Source organism: Cherax quadricarinatus, chromosome 66 (genome assembly GCF_038502225.1).
Source record: "Cherax quadricarinatus isolate ZL_2023a chromosome 66, ASM3850222v1, whole genome shotgun sequence".
Taxonomy (NCBI): Eukaryota; Metazoa; Arthropoda; class Malacostraca; order Decapoda; family Parastacidae; genus Cherax; species Cherax quadricarinatus.
The window spans coordinates 23,300,514-23,320,009 of record NC_091357.1 but is presented as its reverse complement, the minus strand read 5'-3'; the positions used below and the strand labels follow the sequence as shown (position 1 = coordinate 23,320,009).

At 39.7% G+C, this 19,496-nt stretch overlaps 1 protein-coding gene across 4 annotated transcripts; it reads right to left on the bottom strand.

The window, feature by feature from the left end:
• Positions 1-4,384: 4,384 nt before the first annotated feature.
• On the bottom strand, positions 4,385-18,483 carry LOC128704048 (uro-adherence factor A). Of its 4 annotated transcripts, XM_070099267.1 has the most exons (4): positions 18,384-18,483; positions 13,502-13,688; positions 8,750-8,774; positions 4,385-8,716 (listed from the first exon to the last, which is right to left on the bottom strand). In XM_070099267.1, the coding sequence occupies exons 2-4, from the start codon at positions 13,686-13,688 to the stop codon at positions 4,936-4,938; spliced, it is 3,993 nt and encodes a 1,330-aa protein (XP_069955368.1). In that variant the 5' UTR covers positions 18,384-18,483; the 3' UTR covers positions 4,385-4,935. The 4 variants fall into 4 exon arrangements, with proteins under 4 accessions (XP_069955368.1, XP_053654989.1, XP_053654988.1 ...); XM_053799014.2 differs by having other exon boundaries at positions 4,385-8,774; positions 18,373-18,483; XM_053799013.2 differs by having other exon boundaries at positions 4,385-8,774.
• Between the last annotated feature and the right edge of the window lie 1,013 nt (positions 18,484-19,496).

Genomic DNA, 19,496 nt, shown 5'->3' with positions numbered 1-19,496 from the left:
CTGGCCTCTTGCTGTTGAAGTTGATCTATCAGCTCATCAGTGGTTAGTTCTTCATTGTCCTCCTCCACCAACTCTTCCATATCATCCCCACTAACCTCCAACCCCAAGGACTTTCCCAATGCCACAATGGATTCCTCAACTGGCACAGGATTCTCAGGGTTAGCCTCAAACCCTTCAAAATCCCTTTTGTCTACACATTCTGGCCACAGTTTCTTCCAAGCAGAGTTCAAGGTCTTCTTAGTCACTCCCTCCCAAGCCTTACCTATAAGGTTTACACAATTGAGGATATTAAAGTGCTCTCTCCAAAACTCTCTTAGAGTCAGTTGAGTTTCTGAGGTCACTACAAAGCACCTTTCAAACAGAGCTTTTGTGTACAGTTTTTTGAAGTTTGCAATAACCTGCTGGTCCATGGGCTGCAGGAGAGGAGTGGTATTAGGAGGCAAAAACTTCACCTTAATGAATTTCATGTCCCCATAAAGTCGCTCTGCCACGTCTGTAGAATGACCAGGGGCATTGTCTAACACCAGGAGGCACTTAAGTTCTAATTTCTTTTCAGTTAGGTAATCTTTCACATTGGGGGCAAATGCATGGTGTAACCAATCATAGAAAAAGTCCCTAGTGACCCATGCCTTACTGTTTGCCCTCCACAGCACACACAAATTCTCCTTGAGGACATTCTTTTGCCTGAACGGTCTGGGAGTTTCAGAGTGATACACTAATAAAGGCTTCACTTTGCAATCACCACTAGCATTGGAACACATCAACAAAGTAAGCCTGTCTTTCATAGGCTTATGTCCTGGGAGTGCCTTTTCCTCCTGAGTAATGTAGGTTCTGCTTGGCATTTTCTTCCAAAACAGGCCTGTTTCATCACAATTAAACACTTGTTCAGGTTTCAGTCCTTCACTGTCTATGTACTCCTTGAATTCCTGCACATATTTTTCAGCTGCTTTGTGGTCCGAACTGGCAGCCTCACCATGCCTTATCACACTATGTATGCCACTACGCTTCTTAAATCTCTCAAACCAACCTTTGCTGGCCTTAAATTCACTCACATCATCACTAGTTGCAGGCATTTTTTTAATTAAATCCTCATGCAACTTCCTAGCCTTTTCGCTTATAATCGCTTGAGAGACGCTATCTCCTGCTACCTGTTTTTCATTTATCCACACCAATAAGAGTCTCTCAACATCTTCCATCACTTGCGATCTCTGTTTCGAAAACACAGTTAAACCTTTGGCAAGAACAGCTTCCTTGATTGCCTTTCTGTTGCCCACAATAGTAGCGATGGTTGATTTGGGTTTCTTGTACAACCTGGCCAGCTCGGAGACACGCACTCCACTTTCATACTTATCAATGATCTCTTTCTTCATCTCTATAGTAATTCTCACCCTTATTCCTATAGGGTTGGCACTAGAAGCTTTCTTGGGGCCCATGGTCACTTATTTTCCAGATAAATCACCGAAAACACTGTAATAATACGAAATGTTCCGATTGTATGCTTGGATGTTACCGCGGAGGCTGGCTGGTAAACAATGCCACCGGCAGCACATGTGAGGCTGGCTAAGGGCGCACATTGGATGCGTCTCGGATGAAGAGCGGTGAGCGGGTTTTTGGGCGGTATGTGAGGCAAAATTTTTGCGAAAAAAGCAAGCGGTATGCGGATTGTACGGTATGCGATACGTACGGTATGCGGGGGTCCACTGTACTGGCTTTGTTTCTGTAGATGATTCACTTTCTCAGTACATTGTCAAATGCTCCAATCTTCAGAACACTTGTGACTTGACCTCACATTTGCCATCTCCTCTTTCCTCTACACCTACCCTACCTGTCTTCTCATTTTTCTCTTCCTTCCATTTGAACAGTATAGGTCAGTAAACCTACTTAAGTGTCTCCGCCTCCCCGGGCACAAGAGTACGATAACATTATATGATCTGTGTTATGAATGGTTTGAAAAACCGACAAGTTGAAGATTGAGACACTTATGCAGCATATGGGAATCTTTATTCAGGAAACGTTTCGCCAGACAGTGCCTTCATCAGTCCAATACGAAGAGGAAGGCGTAAGGAGAGGAGGAGAATGAGGTAATCAGTCCCTCAACCTGGAGTCGATGTGTTCAGTCCATCAATCTTGTAGAATGTACAGCATAGGGCCGTAGACGTGGCTTATATACTGTAGTGAGGTGAGGTGAAGCAGGCGGAGGCGGGGTCATAGTGGTACCATCCACTAGTCGAAGTAGGTCTTCGTCCAAAGGTTGAACAAGTGTTGAAGAATTCTTTGTAACAAGATCCCATGATGCTGCAGTGTCTGACAGTTGTGATGAATGGTTTGAAAAACCGACAAGTTGAAGATTGAGACACTTATGCTGTACATTCTACAAGATTGATGGACTGAACACATCGACTCCAGGTTGAGGGACTGATTACCTCATTCCCCTCCTCTCCTTACGCCTTCCTCTTTGTATTGGACTGATGAAGCCACTGTGTGGCGAAACGTTTCCTGAATCAAGATTCCCATATGCTGCATAAGTGTCTCAATCTTCATAATATGATCTACACTGCCTTGAGAGACAATTTACTCTTGTTAATCACTAATCCTGCTTTTTCTTATTATGTACAATTGTTAATTCTTTAACCACTACATTTTCTTTTGATACTTCTACCATTGTTATTACCTTGTTACTATTACTACTGCTACCATTGCTATGAACATAAGCTACTGTAGAACAGGGCTGTAAGTGGCTACTTTTTCCTGCCCAAGTGCTATTTTTTTTAATAAAATGAAAGCACTAAACTAATAGGGGTCACAGCACCTAGGAAATGGGTCTGATGTAATGAAGGGTAGGTCAGGTTCAATTCCTTGATACAGTAATATAAAAATCACACACTAAACTCAAGGTGTGAGTCAGAGTAGAGGTTTGTGAAGGTGGGAGCAGTGGTTAAAGGGGGCCAGAGTAGGTGAGGGTACGAAATTAATATCAAAACTGATGTAGTAAATTAGTCTGTCAAAAAGTCTACATTGAAGGTGAGACTTTTGGCAAGGTCAGGTAGTGTGTGAAAGTTCAGGCACTATGGATGTCTAAAGTGAATTCTTTGTGCTCTGATAAATAGGACAGCATTAATATATGGTTAACTGTCAGTGCTATATGGCAGTCCTTGCAGAAGTGTGTTGGGAGCCTCTCCATGTGGTATCTCTGGAACAGCGCTAGAAAACAGTTTGAAAAAAAGGGAATCCCTTGTGGGAAAATGGTAGATCATAAATAGCAGACGAGTCTGCACGTTTGTTTCCTTGAACATCAGTGTCCAGGGACCCAGCAAAAAACTTCGTGCTTGCTAGAAATTTGTCACAATCATTGTGGTATATGGAGTACAATGGGATGTAGGTAATCTTATTTCTTAATATTATTGTTATAATCAAAAAGAAGCGCTAAGCCACAAGGGCTATACAGCAATATTATTATAATCATGGGGAGTTCTAAACCAGTAGGATCATACAGCACCTGTAGTGGGGGACATGGAAGGCGTTCAGGCTCAATTCAGGCAACAAGCACAGATCCAATTCCCTAGATCAAGAGCCCCCAGCAGTGTCAAGGAACTTCCCTGGATGGGTTATTTCTGAATAGCTCTTAACACTAGTCTAAAACGATTACAAACATACAGAGCATGGATGAGATATATATGATCAAACTCCTTGAATTAAGAGCCCCTCACCAGCATCAAGGAACCTTCCTTGAGGGAAGCTGCACTTTACAAGTGAGGAAATTTCCTCACTAATAAGGTAGAAGGGTTGGAGAGGTATTTGGATTTGATCCAGAGGACAATACATCAAATTCCTCAGATCAGTATTATAATCATAACTAAGTGCTAAACCCACAAGGGTCATATGGCCTTCAGATCAATAGCTCATTTTTAATGGAAAATGAGAGCACTAAACAAGCAGTGATCATAAAACATCTAGGGGAATGGAAGGCATTCAATTTCAATCCTTTGATCAAGAGCACCTCACTGGCATCAAGGAACCACTCTTGCAGGGAGCAATTACTGTAGATTACCACTGGGTTCATGAGGAAGCATTAAACCCATAGGGGTTGAATGCTGGTGGTCATGTGATGTTTTGGGGAATGGGAGGGAATCAGATTTGATCCAAGGGAAAGTCAGCCCCAACTTTTTGGATCAGAAGCCTTCCCCTCACTGATATCAAGGACCTTCCTTAAAGGGAAACAGTAATACAGTACCCTGGGAATTGGAAGTAATAATCAGGTTTGATCCAAGGAAAGGGCAGCTTGAAGTGTAGACTGGCCTCAGCAATAAGTGTAAACCTGAAAAACACGTTCCAGTCAAAAACAGTTAAGCTGAAGGTAAACAAAACAGAAAACAAACAATGGGGAAAACAATTTTTGAAGTGGTAATATAATAAAAAAAATCCTTAGTAACAAAATAGGTTTTATAATACAATAATAAAAGTACCAAACTTTATATCCTGGTATTATGATCATATTCACAGAAAATAAACCCAACCTTGTTAACAATCAGGAAATTCTATATTCACAAGAACTCAACCTGAATGGGTTACACAATGACAAGAAGTTTCATTTGTTATTGTATATATGTAATACTGATAAATTAGACATGTGCAACTCTTGGGTATCTTTATTGAGGAAACTTTTTGCCACACAGTGTCTTCATGGACTGATGAAGAGTTGCACGTGTCTAATTTTTCAACGTGTTGGTTCTCTGAACCATTCATCTACAATATATGTATTATAACAGAGAGAAGAATTATATTTTCAGAGGTTAGAAAGGCTATTCCTATTTTTCAGTCTGGTACAAAACTTAAAAACTATGTTGTACAAATATAATCTGTGAACTCTTAAACGTAAATGGGATCTTTATTTTACATGTTCAATATATTTTGGTGTAAATTAAGAAGTACAGGAGCTCACATAAACATATCTTGAATAACCTTCTCAGGAGGATGCACATTACCCTTTGCATACTCTGTAGGAATGATAGTGTTCCATTCTTCTGCTGGCAAATATTTCTCTGCCAGAGCAAACAGAGACTCTTCTGTGGTGATGAGGCCCTGTCTGGTCATAAGCTTCCTCACATCACGGCCAAGAATTTCATCTCCTCCCTTTCTGGCATTCACTATATTTGAGAGATCGGTGGACAAATTTTTCCAGTACTCTTCACTGGTTTTCATTATAGCTTTCATGGCACCTTCAGTTACTTTGCACTTTGCAAAATGAGAAAAAATTTCTTTTGTGACACTCTTGGGCAATGATGCAGGCAATGACTGCTTGCTCTTCTTTCTGATCTTCTTGGCAGCCGCAGTTTGCTGGGGCAGTTTCTGCACCCTAGAAGTGTTAAATTTAAGGAGGCCAGCCAGTGTGGATCTCTCTTTTTCCATATCTGCTACTGCTGGTGGTGGCATTGGCTTAACTGCCAGATTCTGTATAAATTCTTTCATGGTCATCTGCCTTCCTTTGGATGATACTAAGCTTTTAGATTGGATTCCAGATCTAGAATTATTCCTGTGTTGCTGTGATGTACCTGCACCCAGCTCTTGGTTGCTTGAATTGCTGTCTGAACCCTCATCCTCAACCTGCTCTTCAACATTCAAATGGTAGGCTGTTACTTCAGCTTCAGACCTTTTTTTATCAGCATCTACTGGGCTACCTTGCTGCAGACGAACAATTTTCCTCTCTGTCACTGGAAGCAAGTTTAAGTCATCACTTCCAGAATCTTCTGAAGTGGAAATATCTTCAGGAAGAGATTCCTTTTCCTTAATACGCGCATTATCTTGGGTGAAACGATAGATAACCTCACCCTCACTCGAGCTATCGTCATACTGTACAATATGTTTACTTGATATATTCCTCTGCATTCCGGTATTGTCTTTCCCTTTATTGGCTGAAACTTCACGAGCATGTGAATTATCCTCAACTAGAAGTTCCTCACGTACAGGAACATGCTCATTACTTTTAGCAGTTACATTTGAAGAATATGTAGCAACATTTTCCCTGACTTTGGTCATCATAATATCTGTAGGAATATCTTCATCTCTAAGCACTAATTGTTCCTGCATAACTATTGCCTTATCCTTGGGTATTATGGAAGACCTCATATCATCCTTATCTAACAATGCATTTGCACTGCCATCCAAATTTCCTGATATTCTGTGTTTTAATTTGAAAGCTTCTTCTGGATGCACTTCAAACTGTTCTTGTGTCAATACAATATTTTTCATACTGGATTTCTTCTCAGGGATAAAAGGTAACGAATTCCTAACTGATCTGGTAATATCTCTCTCCTCAAGATCGCTTGGGCTATATGAAGATGAAACATTTTTTGGTGAATTTAGAGCACTCCTGGGACTGTCACTTGTAGGTGATAATGATGCAGTTCTTTGAACACTTTGAGGAATGTCCTTCGAAGGCGATATGCTAGACCTATGAACACTTCTAGTCCTGTCCTCTGTAGGTGACTGTGCAATTCTTTCAACACTTTCTCTAGGACTTTCCTTAGGTGACATTGTTCCACTTCCAACACTTTTTCTCGGAATTTCTATTGATGCTCTTCCAATACTTTTCCGTGGACTTTCCTTTGAAGGTGATACGGCACCCCCTCCAACACTTTTTCTTGAACTTTCCTTTAAGGATGACATTGTAGCTATTCTAATACTTTTCCTTGGACTTTCCTTTGCAGGTGACATTGTAGCTCTTCTAATACTTTTCCTTGGACTTTCCTTTGCAGGTGATACTGCCCCTCTTCCAACACTTTTCCTTGGACTTTCCTTTGCAGGTGACACTATAGATCTTCTAATACTTTTCCTTGGACTTTCCTTTGCAGGTGACATTGTAGCTCTTCTAATACTTTTCCTTGGACTTTCCTTTGCAGGTGACACTGCAGATCTTCTAATACTTTTCCTTGGACTTTCCCTTGCAGGTGACAACACACGTCTTACCAAACCTTTTCTTGGACTTTGTCTTGCAGCTGACAAGCCATCATCTCTTACACTTAGCTTTGGACTCTTTGAAAGTAATGCTGATGAATCTCCAACACTTTTTCGAGGGCTTTTCCTTTGAGACACGGCAACATTTGCTTCAACACTTTTTTGAGGGCTTTCCAGTGGCGATGGTGTGGCACTCTTTTGCTGTGATTTCCTGGGGCTACCTTTAAAAGTGGACCTATCTCTAGCCCTGTTCCTGGGGCTATCTTGCCCATGTGTTGGAGAAGATGGGGCAGATACACCATGGTTGACCAAAGGACTATTCAGAGGAGACAACTGTAATTTATACTGATTATTACCTACACTGATCTCTTCATTTTCATTAGCAAGGGCAATGAGGGTGGCATTTATGTTACTCACAAGTTCATCATCCTCGCTATCACTCGAAAAATCTCCCAGTGATGTCTTATGAAATTTATTGCGTTCATCTCTAAAACCAACAGGGGGAAGTACAACTTCTTTCGACTGAAGTCCTGTTGTGTTATCATTAGATGTCCTGCCATGACTACTGCTCTTCACACCTTCTACTTGAGGAATTGTGCTTGCTTCCACCTCTGAAGGCAGGAATTTACTAGTCACCTCATTCTTGGGTAAAGAAATTTCCTGGGAGGCTTGCCAATCTGATTTTTCCTCATCTAAGAATTCATTTTCAGTTGGAGAAGATGGTGCTTTCAAATCTGCTTCAATCTGTTCTGGGGCTTCTTCAGCATTTAAGGCTGACCTCTGGTTTAATTTGAACTTCTCAACCAGTGCAGTCACATTTAGTTTCAAATCTGGGGCCTTTCGAGCAAATCTCTGTCTAGTTGTCTTTCTAACATTTTCAAGACTTTCATCTCCCTCATTACTAACCTCATAAATTTGATCTAATTTAGAGACAGAACCTTCTGAGAAAGTAGTGCTCCGAGAATCTAGAGACAAATCCAATTTCTGTGGAGAAGCAGTTTTATTAGTTTTGAGAGATCTCAACTCCTTGACAGTGTCCCTGTTTGTACCACTCTGTATGTCTTCAGGGCTGTATACACTTGTAACAGATTCAGTGTATGTAAGGTCACTACCCAGTGGCAAGTTTTGACCAGAAGGCACTGGACCAAATTCATCAAGAACTATGTCCTGCTTCTTTTTCCTGTACCGCACATTCTTGGCTATTCCATAATCTATGCTATCAACCGACGATTCCATTATATTACTGCTGATACCAGCATATGTAATGTCATTTTCCAAATTTACATCATCTGGAGCTTTACTTGGTGGCAAACTGTGAGAGACGGATGTAGTTTTTAATCCCTGGTGAGACACTGTGACTTCTCTCCTGGTCCGACTGCGCATTTTTTTTACTGCCTCATAATCAATGCTGTCTGATGACGATTCCATCATACTGGTGTTAACACCAGCATATGTCCTATTTTCAATATTAACCTTATTTTCAGCTGTGTTTAATACTGAACCATGATCCCCGGGAGACTTCTCTAAATCTTGACGAGTTATTGGCTTGGAAGTTTTAGGTTTCTTCAACTTAGCAACAGATACCCTTGGTTGACTGAGGTTCTTCAAAGGATGCTGCCGTCTCTTGTGAAACCTAGCTGCCCTCTCAAGATCAAGGTCCTCATTGATGGACGATTCGCTACTCTCAAGGATATTTAAATTTGCATAAGTCTGGTCTACACCTCTGATGCTGCTGGCATTGAGAGATTCACCAAGAACTGAAGTACTAATAGATTGTCGTGACTGACTGAGAACGTTAGTTTGAAGATTTGTAACATCTTTACCTGAAAGAAAAAGATAATGCCATTAATCAAATAATCACTGCTGGAAACTAGAGACTAAGTAACCCCTACATTTTCTTTTTTCTAGCTATTAAACTTAATTTTGGCAATGAAGTTTGAGAGAACGGATCTGTGCAGCGAGTGTGTGCACAGTATAAAAATAAATTCTGCCCCATGCAGTACATGACGGGAACAGCTATAATCTAACCTCGTGTTTGCGTTAAATTTGTGACTTTGGTATGTTTTCCAAAATGGTTTTCATGGTACTATTGGCCATTTTGTGATGGCAAAAGATAGTGTGAAAGACATACTAACAAAATCAAGAAGATTCTGGTTAGTTTCAGACTGGATGTGGTCTGAAATAGGCCTTGGACTGGCAGAAATAGTAAAATTTTGGATATATTCTTCGAGAAGGGAAAGAGGCCTCCCCAGAAGGGGACCCCTGGTCTGCTTTATGCATTTTAAGCCTATTTCACTTACTGGGACTGCCTAAATCATGACCATAGCTTATTAGCCAAGAAATAAGGAGGAATATGTGGAGGTTAGGAATGAGTGAAGTTCACGAGTGTGCAAGGGCAGTGGTAAGTGCAAAAGGTAAAATAAAATCAAAGTCAGTGCAATAAGTTAGCTTTTGTTAAAAAAGTCAAAGAGAAAGCCTGTGTTAAAGTGGGAACTTTTAACAAGGTCAGTTAGAGTGTGATGAAAAATGGAAAGCAAGTGATATATAGGAGAGGCATGGGGATGTGATTAATGAACAGAGAGAAAGGTTGCTTTAACCCTTTGACTGTCGCAACCCCCAATCCTGAGGTGTCTCCTGGTGTCGAAAAATTAAAAAAATTAAAAAAAAAAAAAAAAAATTCTTATGAAACGATAGAGAATCTTTTCCCAATTGTAGAGACACCAAAAAAACGAAATTTGATGGAAAACTGACAGCAAAAATCAAACATTTCCCGTATTTTGTGCTCCATTTCCAGGTTCTTTTTATAGTAAAATTAATAAAAATCACCTCTATTCCTATAATATAGTTTCCGTTCTATCAAATGAGACCAAGAAAACGAGAATACAACCACAAATACTATAGGAAAATAGACCACGAAGTCGGCATTTTAACCCTTTGAGGGTTTTCGTCGTACTAGTACGTCTTACGCGTAGGGGTTTTTGACGTACTAGTACTCATAAATTCTAGCGCCCTCAAATCTAGTGGGAGAAAGCTGGTAGGCCTTCATATGAAAGAATGGGTCTATGTGGTCAGTGTGCACAGTCTAAAAAAAATCCTGCAGCACACAGTGCATAATGAGAAAAAAAAAACTTTGACCATTTTTTTTGAATAAATCAGCGACTTTGCAGTGTATTTTCGTATAGTATTTATTGTTATATTCTAGTTTTCTTGGTATCATTTTATAGAATGGAAGACATATTACAGAAATTGAGATGATTTTGACTGGTTTTACAAAGAAAGGTGCCTTGAAATTGAGCTCAAAGTAGCAGAAATGTTCGATTTTTACCAAACTTCAAAAGTAAACAAATCGTGCCAAGCGTGCAATACACGTCAACTGGTGAGTCTAATATTCTTTCACAAGTGCACCAATAATATTTATACCATTTTTTACACTAATGCAGTAGTCTGCATAACAGTAAATCTTATATTTTTTGTGAAAATAAAAATTCAAAGTGGAAAGCAAAAGAATATAAGAGGGGCCTTGAGACATGACTAATGACTAGAGGAAATGTCATTTTAGTGCCAGGAATGTCTTTCTTGTTTATTCTGGACCCTATTCGGAAATTGGCATCTTTTGAAATTTGTGTGAAATTAGCAAAATTGCTAAATTCTGACCACTGTACTGGATAGTTGAATTTCATAAATGAGTGGTTTCTTGCACCCATTCGATAGAAAAAATGGAGTTCTAGCGAAATATTCATGTTTTTTGTCGACTAGTACAGCGAAATTGGCCGAAAATGGGGCTCAAAGTGGGCAAAATCGCCGATGCGTAAACATCGCCGAGACCGCTAACTTTGCGAGAGCATAATTCCGTAAGTTTTCTATCAAATTTCAAACTTTTGGTGTCTTTATGATCGGGAAAAGATTCTCTATCTTTTCATAAGAGAAAATAATTTTTTTTTTTTTTTAAATTTGGCCGACCCTGAGAACGAGTTTCGGAGAGGGCCTGTCGACCCTCAAAGGGTTAATTAAAAAAAAAACGGTCGGAGTTTTTTTTTTCTCATTATGCACTGCATGCTCCAGGATTTTATTTATATGGTGCACACTGACCACACAGACCCATTCTCTCACATGTGGGCCTACCAGCTTTCTCCTGCCTGATTTGAAGCCGCTAGAATTTATGAGTATATATACGTCAAACACGGTACCTCATAAATGTACAGTGGACCCCCGGTTAACGATATTTTTTCACTCCAGAAGTATGTTCAGGTCCCAGTACTGACCGAATTTGTTCCCATAAGGAATATTGTGAAGTAGATTAGTCCATTTCAGACCCCCAAACATACATGCACAAACGCACTTACATAAATACACTTACATAATTGGTCGCATTCGGAGGTGATCGTTATGCGGGGGTCCACTGTATATATACGGCCGCGACAGTCAAAGGGTTAACGGCTGGAATGCCTGCCATGTTTGTTTTGGACTATTTTAAAATTATAAAAAAAAAAAAAAGTGTAAAACTGGCCAAATTACTGACTTCTCAGCACTTGAGATCAGGTAGTTATGATGATTGAAAGGCAGGATCTTGATATCAATGAGTAGTATGAGGGCATACTAACAAAGAAGTGGGAACAGGGTCAGTTTGAGCATTGGAACTGGCCTAAATAGGCCTCAAAGCAAGTAAAATTGCTGTCATGTAAAGTGCACTCAGATCTCCAGCTTTGCCTGCTTAGTTCAGCAAGTACTGTATCAAATTTAGTATTGATGTAATTACCTCCAGAAAGTGAACTGCCATAATTTTAGATCTTTTTTTTTTATTCACACAGGAGCTTTTAATTTGTGGGGGTGTTAACAGTGAAAGGGTTAATCTGGAATTCAATAAAGAATAATGTGAAACTGTAGTATATTCTTCCAATAATGAATTATGGGTGTAAAATATACATATGGAAAGAGATAATAAATAAATAAAAATTCAAGCTATTTAAGTTATTTAAGAATTGATTTGGTGTAAGTAGTTGAGGAGGAATAAACAATAGGAAAGTGCACAGTAGACTGGGATGGCAAAGAAAGGAAAAAATAAATACACCTACCATCCGACTTACGACCTGCTCGACTTACGACCGTGTTTTTTATGCCAAATTTCTGGGAAATAAACAACTATTTGTGTTGTACAAAGTGTTTATCCTAAACCTTACAGTATAAAATACAGTACAAACAGCATAAAAAGTAAAGTAAAACGTGAAATACCAAAATAAAACAATAAAATAAAGTCATTACAAAAATGTTTTGTTGATATTCAGTAGTAAAGTTCGACTTACGACCATTTCGACTTACAACCGGTTTCTCGGAACCGAACTCGGTCGTAAGTTGGATGGCAGGTGTATTCCACAATGCCTGATGAACTGCCTGTACTGTCTACTTGTTTACTTAATAGACAAGTGTAGCCAGCTTGAATAAAGGGACGGAGTACATCCCATGGTCCTACACCAGCAACAGACAGTGACAGCGAAGATGAAGTTGTTACAATTGGGATGGAATAGACTGCATGCAGAAGTAGGTGACAGTGGTAGTGCCATGTGGGATGCGGCAGCAGCAGCAGCCCAGGCTGGGAGTCACAACCCTCACTCAACACGTCAACGATCCAGGGCATCCTCAACCATCCACACACCACAACCAGCTACTAATATCCAGTACTCGCCAACACACTGCATCTGGGACTGGCAGCAACATGCAAATTTGAGCCCAATCCCCATCAATTTGATAATCAAAGTGGAATGCTGCCAAATTGTACCCTTCGGATCATTTACTATCAACTTCAATGCCTCTATATTTCATTAAGTACTGATGGGAAAAAATTTGCTTTCATTTCATTACCTTTAATAAATGTACTCTTTTAATCTATAAGAAAAAATACGTTATTTTAAATTCTTGGACCCCGAGAGCAATTATCAGATCAGGGATGTGGATCCTAAAAAAGTTAAATATCTTATGTATTTTATATATGTACTGTGTATCTAGATGCTGTCCAACATTTTCAACCAGGAAGCAACCTACAATAGTTAACAAATACCCAGGTACAGTACCCATTTACAGTACAGCCTCTCCTCATTTAGCGACGTACTCGTTTACCGACGCCTCAGACTTACGACAGGCTCTCTGACCAGTATTTATACCTAAAAATGTATATTAGAGCTGATTTCCTCTATTCTGTTTATCTCAATATAGAGTACACTACTGTATAAACATTTAAAAATAGTACATGTATACCAGAAAAGTTATAAATGATGCAAAGGTGACATTAAAACAATATCAAAGATGGATGACAAACTCGCTACCATTATAGTATGCTCCTCACTTAGCGACGAATTCATTTAATGATGTGGTCTTAGGAATGACACTCATTAAATGAGGAGAGGCTGTATTGTACTGTTAGGTTCCTTCACTTGTGAACCAAGTGCTTTGCCACTGAGATGCAGGTCACTCTGTCAACAACTATATTATAATAATAAATATTTGGAAAATGTTATCAGTGAAAAAAAAATCTTAGACAATATGAAAACCTACAGACCTTTAATTTGTTTGGCAGCACTGCTCTTTCTTGCTTCACGTTTTCGTTTTTTGGCAGATGAGGGTGTGCGAAGTGGTTGATTCTTGAGCACATCTGGAGTTTCCTCTGGATCATGAACTTCCAACAGTTGTTGCAATGTAGTTCTTGGAGTCGAATTTTCTATCTCCATATAAACATCTTCCATCATCTGAAAATTATTGAAATGCTTCAGAAATGCAATACTAAGGATAGTCCTTACCTTTAACTTGTACCTTATGTCAATTCCAGGGGTACCTATACCTAAATAAACTTGCTTATTTACTCCCATTTGCTGGCTTAATGAACCAGGCAATTGGTGCCAGCAACATGCAGTTTACATGCACCACAGCCTGGTTGATCAGGAACTGACTTGAGGAACTTATCAAGTTCCTTCTTGAAGACAGCCAAAGGCTTCTTGGTAATTCTCCTTATGCACAAAGAGAGAACTGAAAAGGTGAGGTCCTCTTACACTTAGTGAGTTCTCTCTTAGTCATTGTGCTCCTGTTTTTTATTAGGAGTATTTTAAACCATCTGTCAAGTCTTTTGCTTTCATATGGAGTGATTTCAGTATGCCAAATAAAATGATAATTTGTCAATAAAACTATGTCGAAAAGCAACAGCAATCAGCAGTTATTCTCAGGTAATGTATTACTGTCAGTACAATTCACTTTTAACTCAACAGAAAGTACTGTATTTAATGCCTGGCCACCTATAGTGGGGTATTACAATATCATGTTTAATTTGTTCTTAATGCTTAAAAACTTTGAGGTAAGATATTCTGAACACAGATTAATGAATAAGACAAATGTGTAACACTGGCATCTTCATTGCTTTAATGTTTTTCCTGTGCAGCTAGCTTCTTCAGTCAAACAGGCAAAAATAACACTGGACACAGTATAAAAAGTAATTTTGAGATGACTGGTCTCTCAACCTTGATCGAGGTGTCAGTTTAAAGTAGAAGCAGGTAGACAAGCCTCTGCTTTAAACCAAGGGACTGATCACCTCAAAATTACCATACATCTACTGTCTCTAGTTTTACGTTCATCTAAAGAAGCCTGCCGTTAAGGCAAAACTTTTCATCGATAAAGATGTGTACTTGTATTGCATATGTGTATCTTATTCAACCTGTCAGCATTCAGTGGAGTGCTGAGAAAAATTATTAAGGTAAGCAAATACAGTAATTACAACTGATGCTGTATCAAGGCAGTTACCCATCTGATTGATGACCACACAATCACCCTTAACCTATGTAAATAAGCCACACAATGCAGGTTATGGCATTTTATTGTGAAGATGGTTTGCCCACCAAGCACTTGATGAATTCAAGTGAATTGATGAAGTGTTCGGTAAAAGGACATGTGCAACTAATGTGACATTTTATTATAGCAATGTTTGGCTTCCGAGGTCCTGGACAGCCAAACACTGACAATAAAATTTCTTATTAGATGCATGTGTGTTCTTTTACCTAACACAAAGGGTCAGTAAGTAATAAGTATAATTATCATAAATAGTAATGGAGTTCTGTTACGGTTCAAATCTTAATCTTTAGCCAGGTTAGTGCACTCCGTAACAACACACTTCAAAGAATGAAAAGATATGGTTCCAAACTGAGAAATGTAAGGCACAAATAATAGTTACTCAGTCTTTTCCAGTTTTTTATTTAAAAGCTTAAATACTTTAGATATTCATAAATATCTATTAAATATCACTGTCAGAAACTTTCCTTCACACAAGAAAACTCTTAAATAGAATGTACATGTCAATATGGTCACTACACTTGATAATGATCAGAGGAATATTATCGCTTCCTCAATAGTAACATTACTTGTGTGCAAGTACATATATTGAGAATTAACACTTTTTCTGAGTAACTCCCTGGCATAAGGAATATATCACAAAGTTCTAAGCTTGACACTGGTCGTCACATCGTAACCTGAAGATAACAGTATATGATTGTCAGCAGACTTCACAATAAACCACAAGCTGGATCAGGAGTTTCTATAACCCAATTCTCTATCCAAGTGAGAATAAGGCGGAGTACTAGGAGGGTAGCTCAGTCAATGCACACTGAGTCAGCAGAGAGAGTGAACTGCCATATACAGTAAATTCCTTCATGACATCAACTCGTCAAAAGGGAGAGAGGGTAGAGCGGTGCAAACTACCCACCAATGGAGATACCTTGTTATAAACCTTAGCCAGGTGTACCTACCTAACACATTACTCAAGATATATATATATACATCATACCCGGGTATATTCCTAAATCAGATAATATTATAAACTAGTGGAATCTTTAATTTAGCTAATATTAAAGAAACCCAGAGTATAATATTAAGTGGATAATACATATAAATTAATCACATTATGACCTTGGTCATAACAAGTTCTCACTTGTCATTTCGTTAAAATGTTAATTAGAAAAAAAAAAATTGATTCTCGGCCTGGGCCACTGTGTGTGAAGTTTGCATGTTCTTCCCATGTTAGTGTGGGTTTTCTCCAGGTACTCCAGTTGCAGTTTAAAAACTGTAGTGTACAGCACCCTTCTGGCAAGACAGTGATGGAGTGAATGATGGTGAAAATTTTTCTTTTTCGGGCCACCCTGCTTTGGGGGGAATCGGCCAGTGTGATAATAAAAAAAAAATAATAACTCCAGTTTCCTTCCACATCCCAAAGGTGTGTACATTAGGTTAATTGGTGTGTCTAAATTGTCCTGGTATGAGTGAGTGTGTGTGTGTGTGTGTGTGTGTGTGTGTGTGTGTGTGTGTGTGTGTGTGTGTGTGTGTGTGTGTGTGTGTGTGTGTGGTGGTGTGGTGGTGTGGTGTGTGTGGTGTGTGTGGTGTGTGTGGTGTGGTGTGTGGTGTGGTGTGGGTGGTGTGGTGTGGGTGGTGTGGTGTGGGTGGTGTGGTGTGGGTGGTGTGGTGTGTGTGTGTGGTGTGTGTGTGTGGTGTGTGTGTGTGGTGTGTGTGTGTGGTGTGTGTGTGTGGTGTGTGTGTGTGGTGTGTGTGTGTGGTGTGTGTGTGTGGTGTGTGTGTGTGGTGTGTGTGTGTGGTGTGTGTGTGTGGTGTGTGTGTGTGGTGTGTGGTGTGTGTGTGTGTGTGGTGTGTGGTGTGTGGTGTGTGTGTGTGGTGTGTGGTGTGTGGTGTGTGTGTGTGTGTACTCACCTATTTGTACTCACCTATTTGTGGTTGCAGGGGTCGAGTCCTAGCTCCTGGCCCCGCCTCTTCACCGGTTGCTACTAGACCCTCTCTCTCCCCGCTCCATGAGCTTTATCAAACCTCGTCTTAAAACTGTGTATGGTTCCTGCCTCCACTACGTCATTTTCTAGGCTATTCCACTGCCTTACAACTCTATGACTGAAGAAATACTTCCTACTATCTCTCTGACTCATTTGTGTCTTCAACTTCCAATTGTGGCCTCTTGTTTCTGTGTCCCCTCCCTGGAACATCCTGTCCTTGTCCACCTTGTCTATTCCACGCAGTATTTTATATGTCGTTATCATGTCTCCCCTGACCCTCCTGTCCTCCAGTGTGTGTGTGTGTGTGTGTGTGTGTGTGTGTGTGTGTGTGTGTGTGTGTGTGTGTGTGTGTGTGTGTGTGTGTGTGTGCGTGTGTGTGTGCGTGTGTGTGTGCGTGTGTGTGTGCGTGTGTGTGTGTGTGCGTGTGTGTGTGTGTGTGTGTGCGTGCGTGTGTGCGCGTGTGTGTGTGTAAGTGTGTGTGTAAGTGTGTGTGTAAGTGTATGTGTAAGTGTGACCTGCAATGGAATGGCATCCTGTCTAGGGCTGGTTCATGCCTTGTGCCCCGAGCTGCTGGGATAGGCTCCGGCCACCCGTGGCCCTGAACTGGAATAAGCAGGTTGGATAATGAATAAATGTATGAATACAAATTGTAAAATAAAATTCATAAAGCATATGATAATCATACAAATGCACAATAAACAATGCAGTACAAAAGTGCTCAGCAAGTCCGCCGTACTTATTAAACTGGATGGTGGTAGGAGGTGCTCCTTACAGTTTTCTCTTTGCAAACATTTCTTCCTTGATTTAATCCTGTTGCAATGAGTGCTAAAGGTGCACCGTGTACCCCTGATGTTTACATCAATTAGCCTAGGGTAAAATTGGTTTCGTTATACGCCGTTTCGCTTCAAGCCGCAGTTCCCAAGAACCTATTGACAACGTTTAGCGAGGACTTACTGTGTATGTGTAAATTACGCAAGACAGCCTAAAAAAAAAATGGTCAAAGTATTTCCATTAAGGTCCTTGATTATTATTATAACCATAAGCGCTAAAGCCATAAAGGTCAAACAGCACTGTTAAGGTCCTTGAAAAAATACAAGTTTGAGGTGATCAGTCCCTCAGCCTGGTGTTGTGTCCAGGTCCATTAATCAAGACTGATGACAGAACACACTGACTCGAGGCTGAGGGACTTATTACCTCAAACTCCTCCTCATCCTCCACCATTTGACTGAAGAAGCCACTGGCTTGAGAAATTATTATAATCAAAGGGGGAAGCGCTTAACACGTAGGATTAAGGTGTGGAAGATAATGAGGATTAATTCAGGGAACTGGAGCACAGATACAATTCCCCTGGATCAAGAGCCCCTTACCAGCATCAAGAGCCCCTCCCCTGAGATGGGGGGGGGGCTGGTGAAATGTATCCAGAATAAAGATATCTTAAATACTGCGCAAGTCTCTCACTGATCAAATTTATGAGTTTTCTAGAAAAAATATTTATTGACAAGATTTGTGTTGTTATGGCAAGTGTAGACGACCTTGAGTGTCATTACTGGTGTCACTGGTCCTACCCAGCCACTCACACCTCTACTGACACTCTGCTGACCTCACACACTCACCCTACCTCCTGCTGACCTCAATATAGGACGCAGCAGAAATGATAATAGAGAATAATAAGGTTGAAGGAGGTCACTGTGTTTGACTCGCCCGCCAAGATGGCCGCCTCAACTACACTAAAAATTTTTTTTTTTTTGTTCTTATAAAACTGGGGACTAAACCTCTTGATATGTTTTACTTGTATACAAATCATTACACAAATATTTTATATTAGTCGTTTATAGTTATAATGTTAAAGTATTTTATGTCTTTTTTGAAATCTGTCAGTAATTATTTTACAAAGTTGGATTTGTTATTATAATAAAGGGGGAGCACTAAACCCGTAGGATTATGTGGCGTTACAAAGTTGGAAATTCTGTAAAAAAATCCATTAAGAAAAAGTATTATGTAGGAACTTACTAAGAATAAATCACTGCCTTTAAATCCCCGATGTTTATAATAACTAGTTCTATTAAAATGTTTTATTAAACTGCTATTAACTGCCCCAGATATTCTATAACACCAACAGATTTTTAATAATTTAAATATTAAGATATTACGAGGACAATGGAAATGCATCACTTCATCTGACATTTTTGGGTTATTATGGAGGGTAATTGTACACAAATGTTACTCTGTATGATAACTGTAATACTTACATCTATCTGCAATTGTATTTCCCCTCAAGGAAGGTTCCTTGATGGTGAGGGGCTCTTGATTTAGGGAATTGGATCTGTGCTCCAGTTCCCCAAATTAAGCCTGAATGCCTTCCACATCCCCCCCCCAGGCGCTGTATAATCCTCCGGGTTTAGCGCTTCCCCCTTGATTATAATAATAATAATAATGCAATTGTATTTATGATTACCTGTACTTAAATATACTTACTTATTTACTTAAGAAAGTAACTTTATTTACATACAGGTACATATAAGAACATAAGAACATAAGAACGAAGGAACACTGCAGAAGGCCTACTGGCCCATGCGAGGCAGGTCCAAGTCTCCTACCGGCTTAAGCCAATGCACCCAACCTAGTCAGGTCAGGTATAGTTATACAAATTTAGATGATAACAATTACATGTATGTGTAAATTTTCCTCCATCGAGGTCCTTGTTTATATATGTACATAATATATATATATATATATATATAT

Excerpts from the sequence above, each read along its gene's own strand:
- LOC128704048 (XM_053799014.2), bottom strand. The coding sequence starts at position 13,688 with ATGATGGAAGATGTTTATATGGAGATAGAAAATTCGACTCCAAGAACT. Across the intron at positions 8,775-13,501 it reads TGCTGCCAAACAAATTAAAG|GTAAAGATGTTACAAATCTT; the intron begins GTCTGTAGGTTT and ends TTTTTCTTTCAG.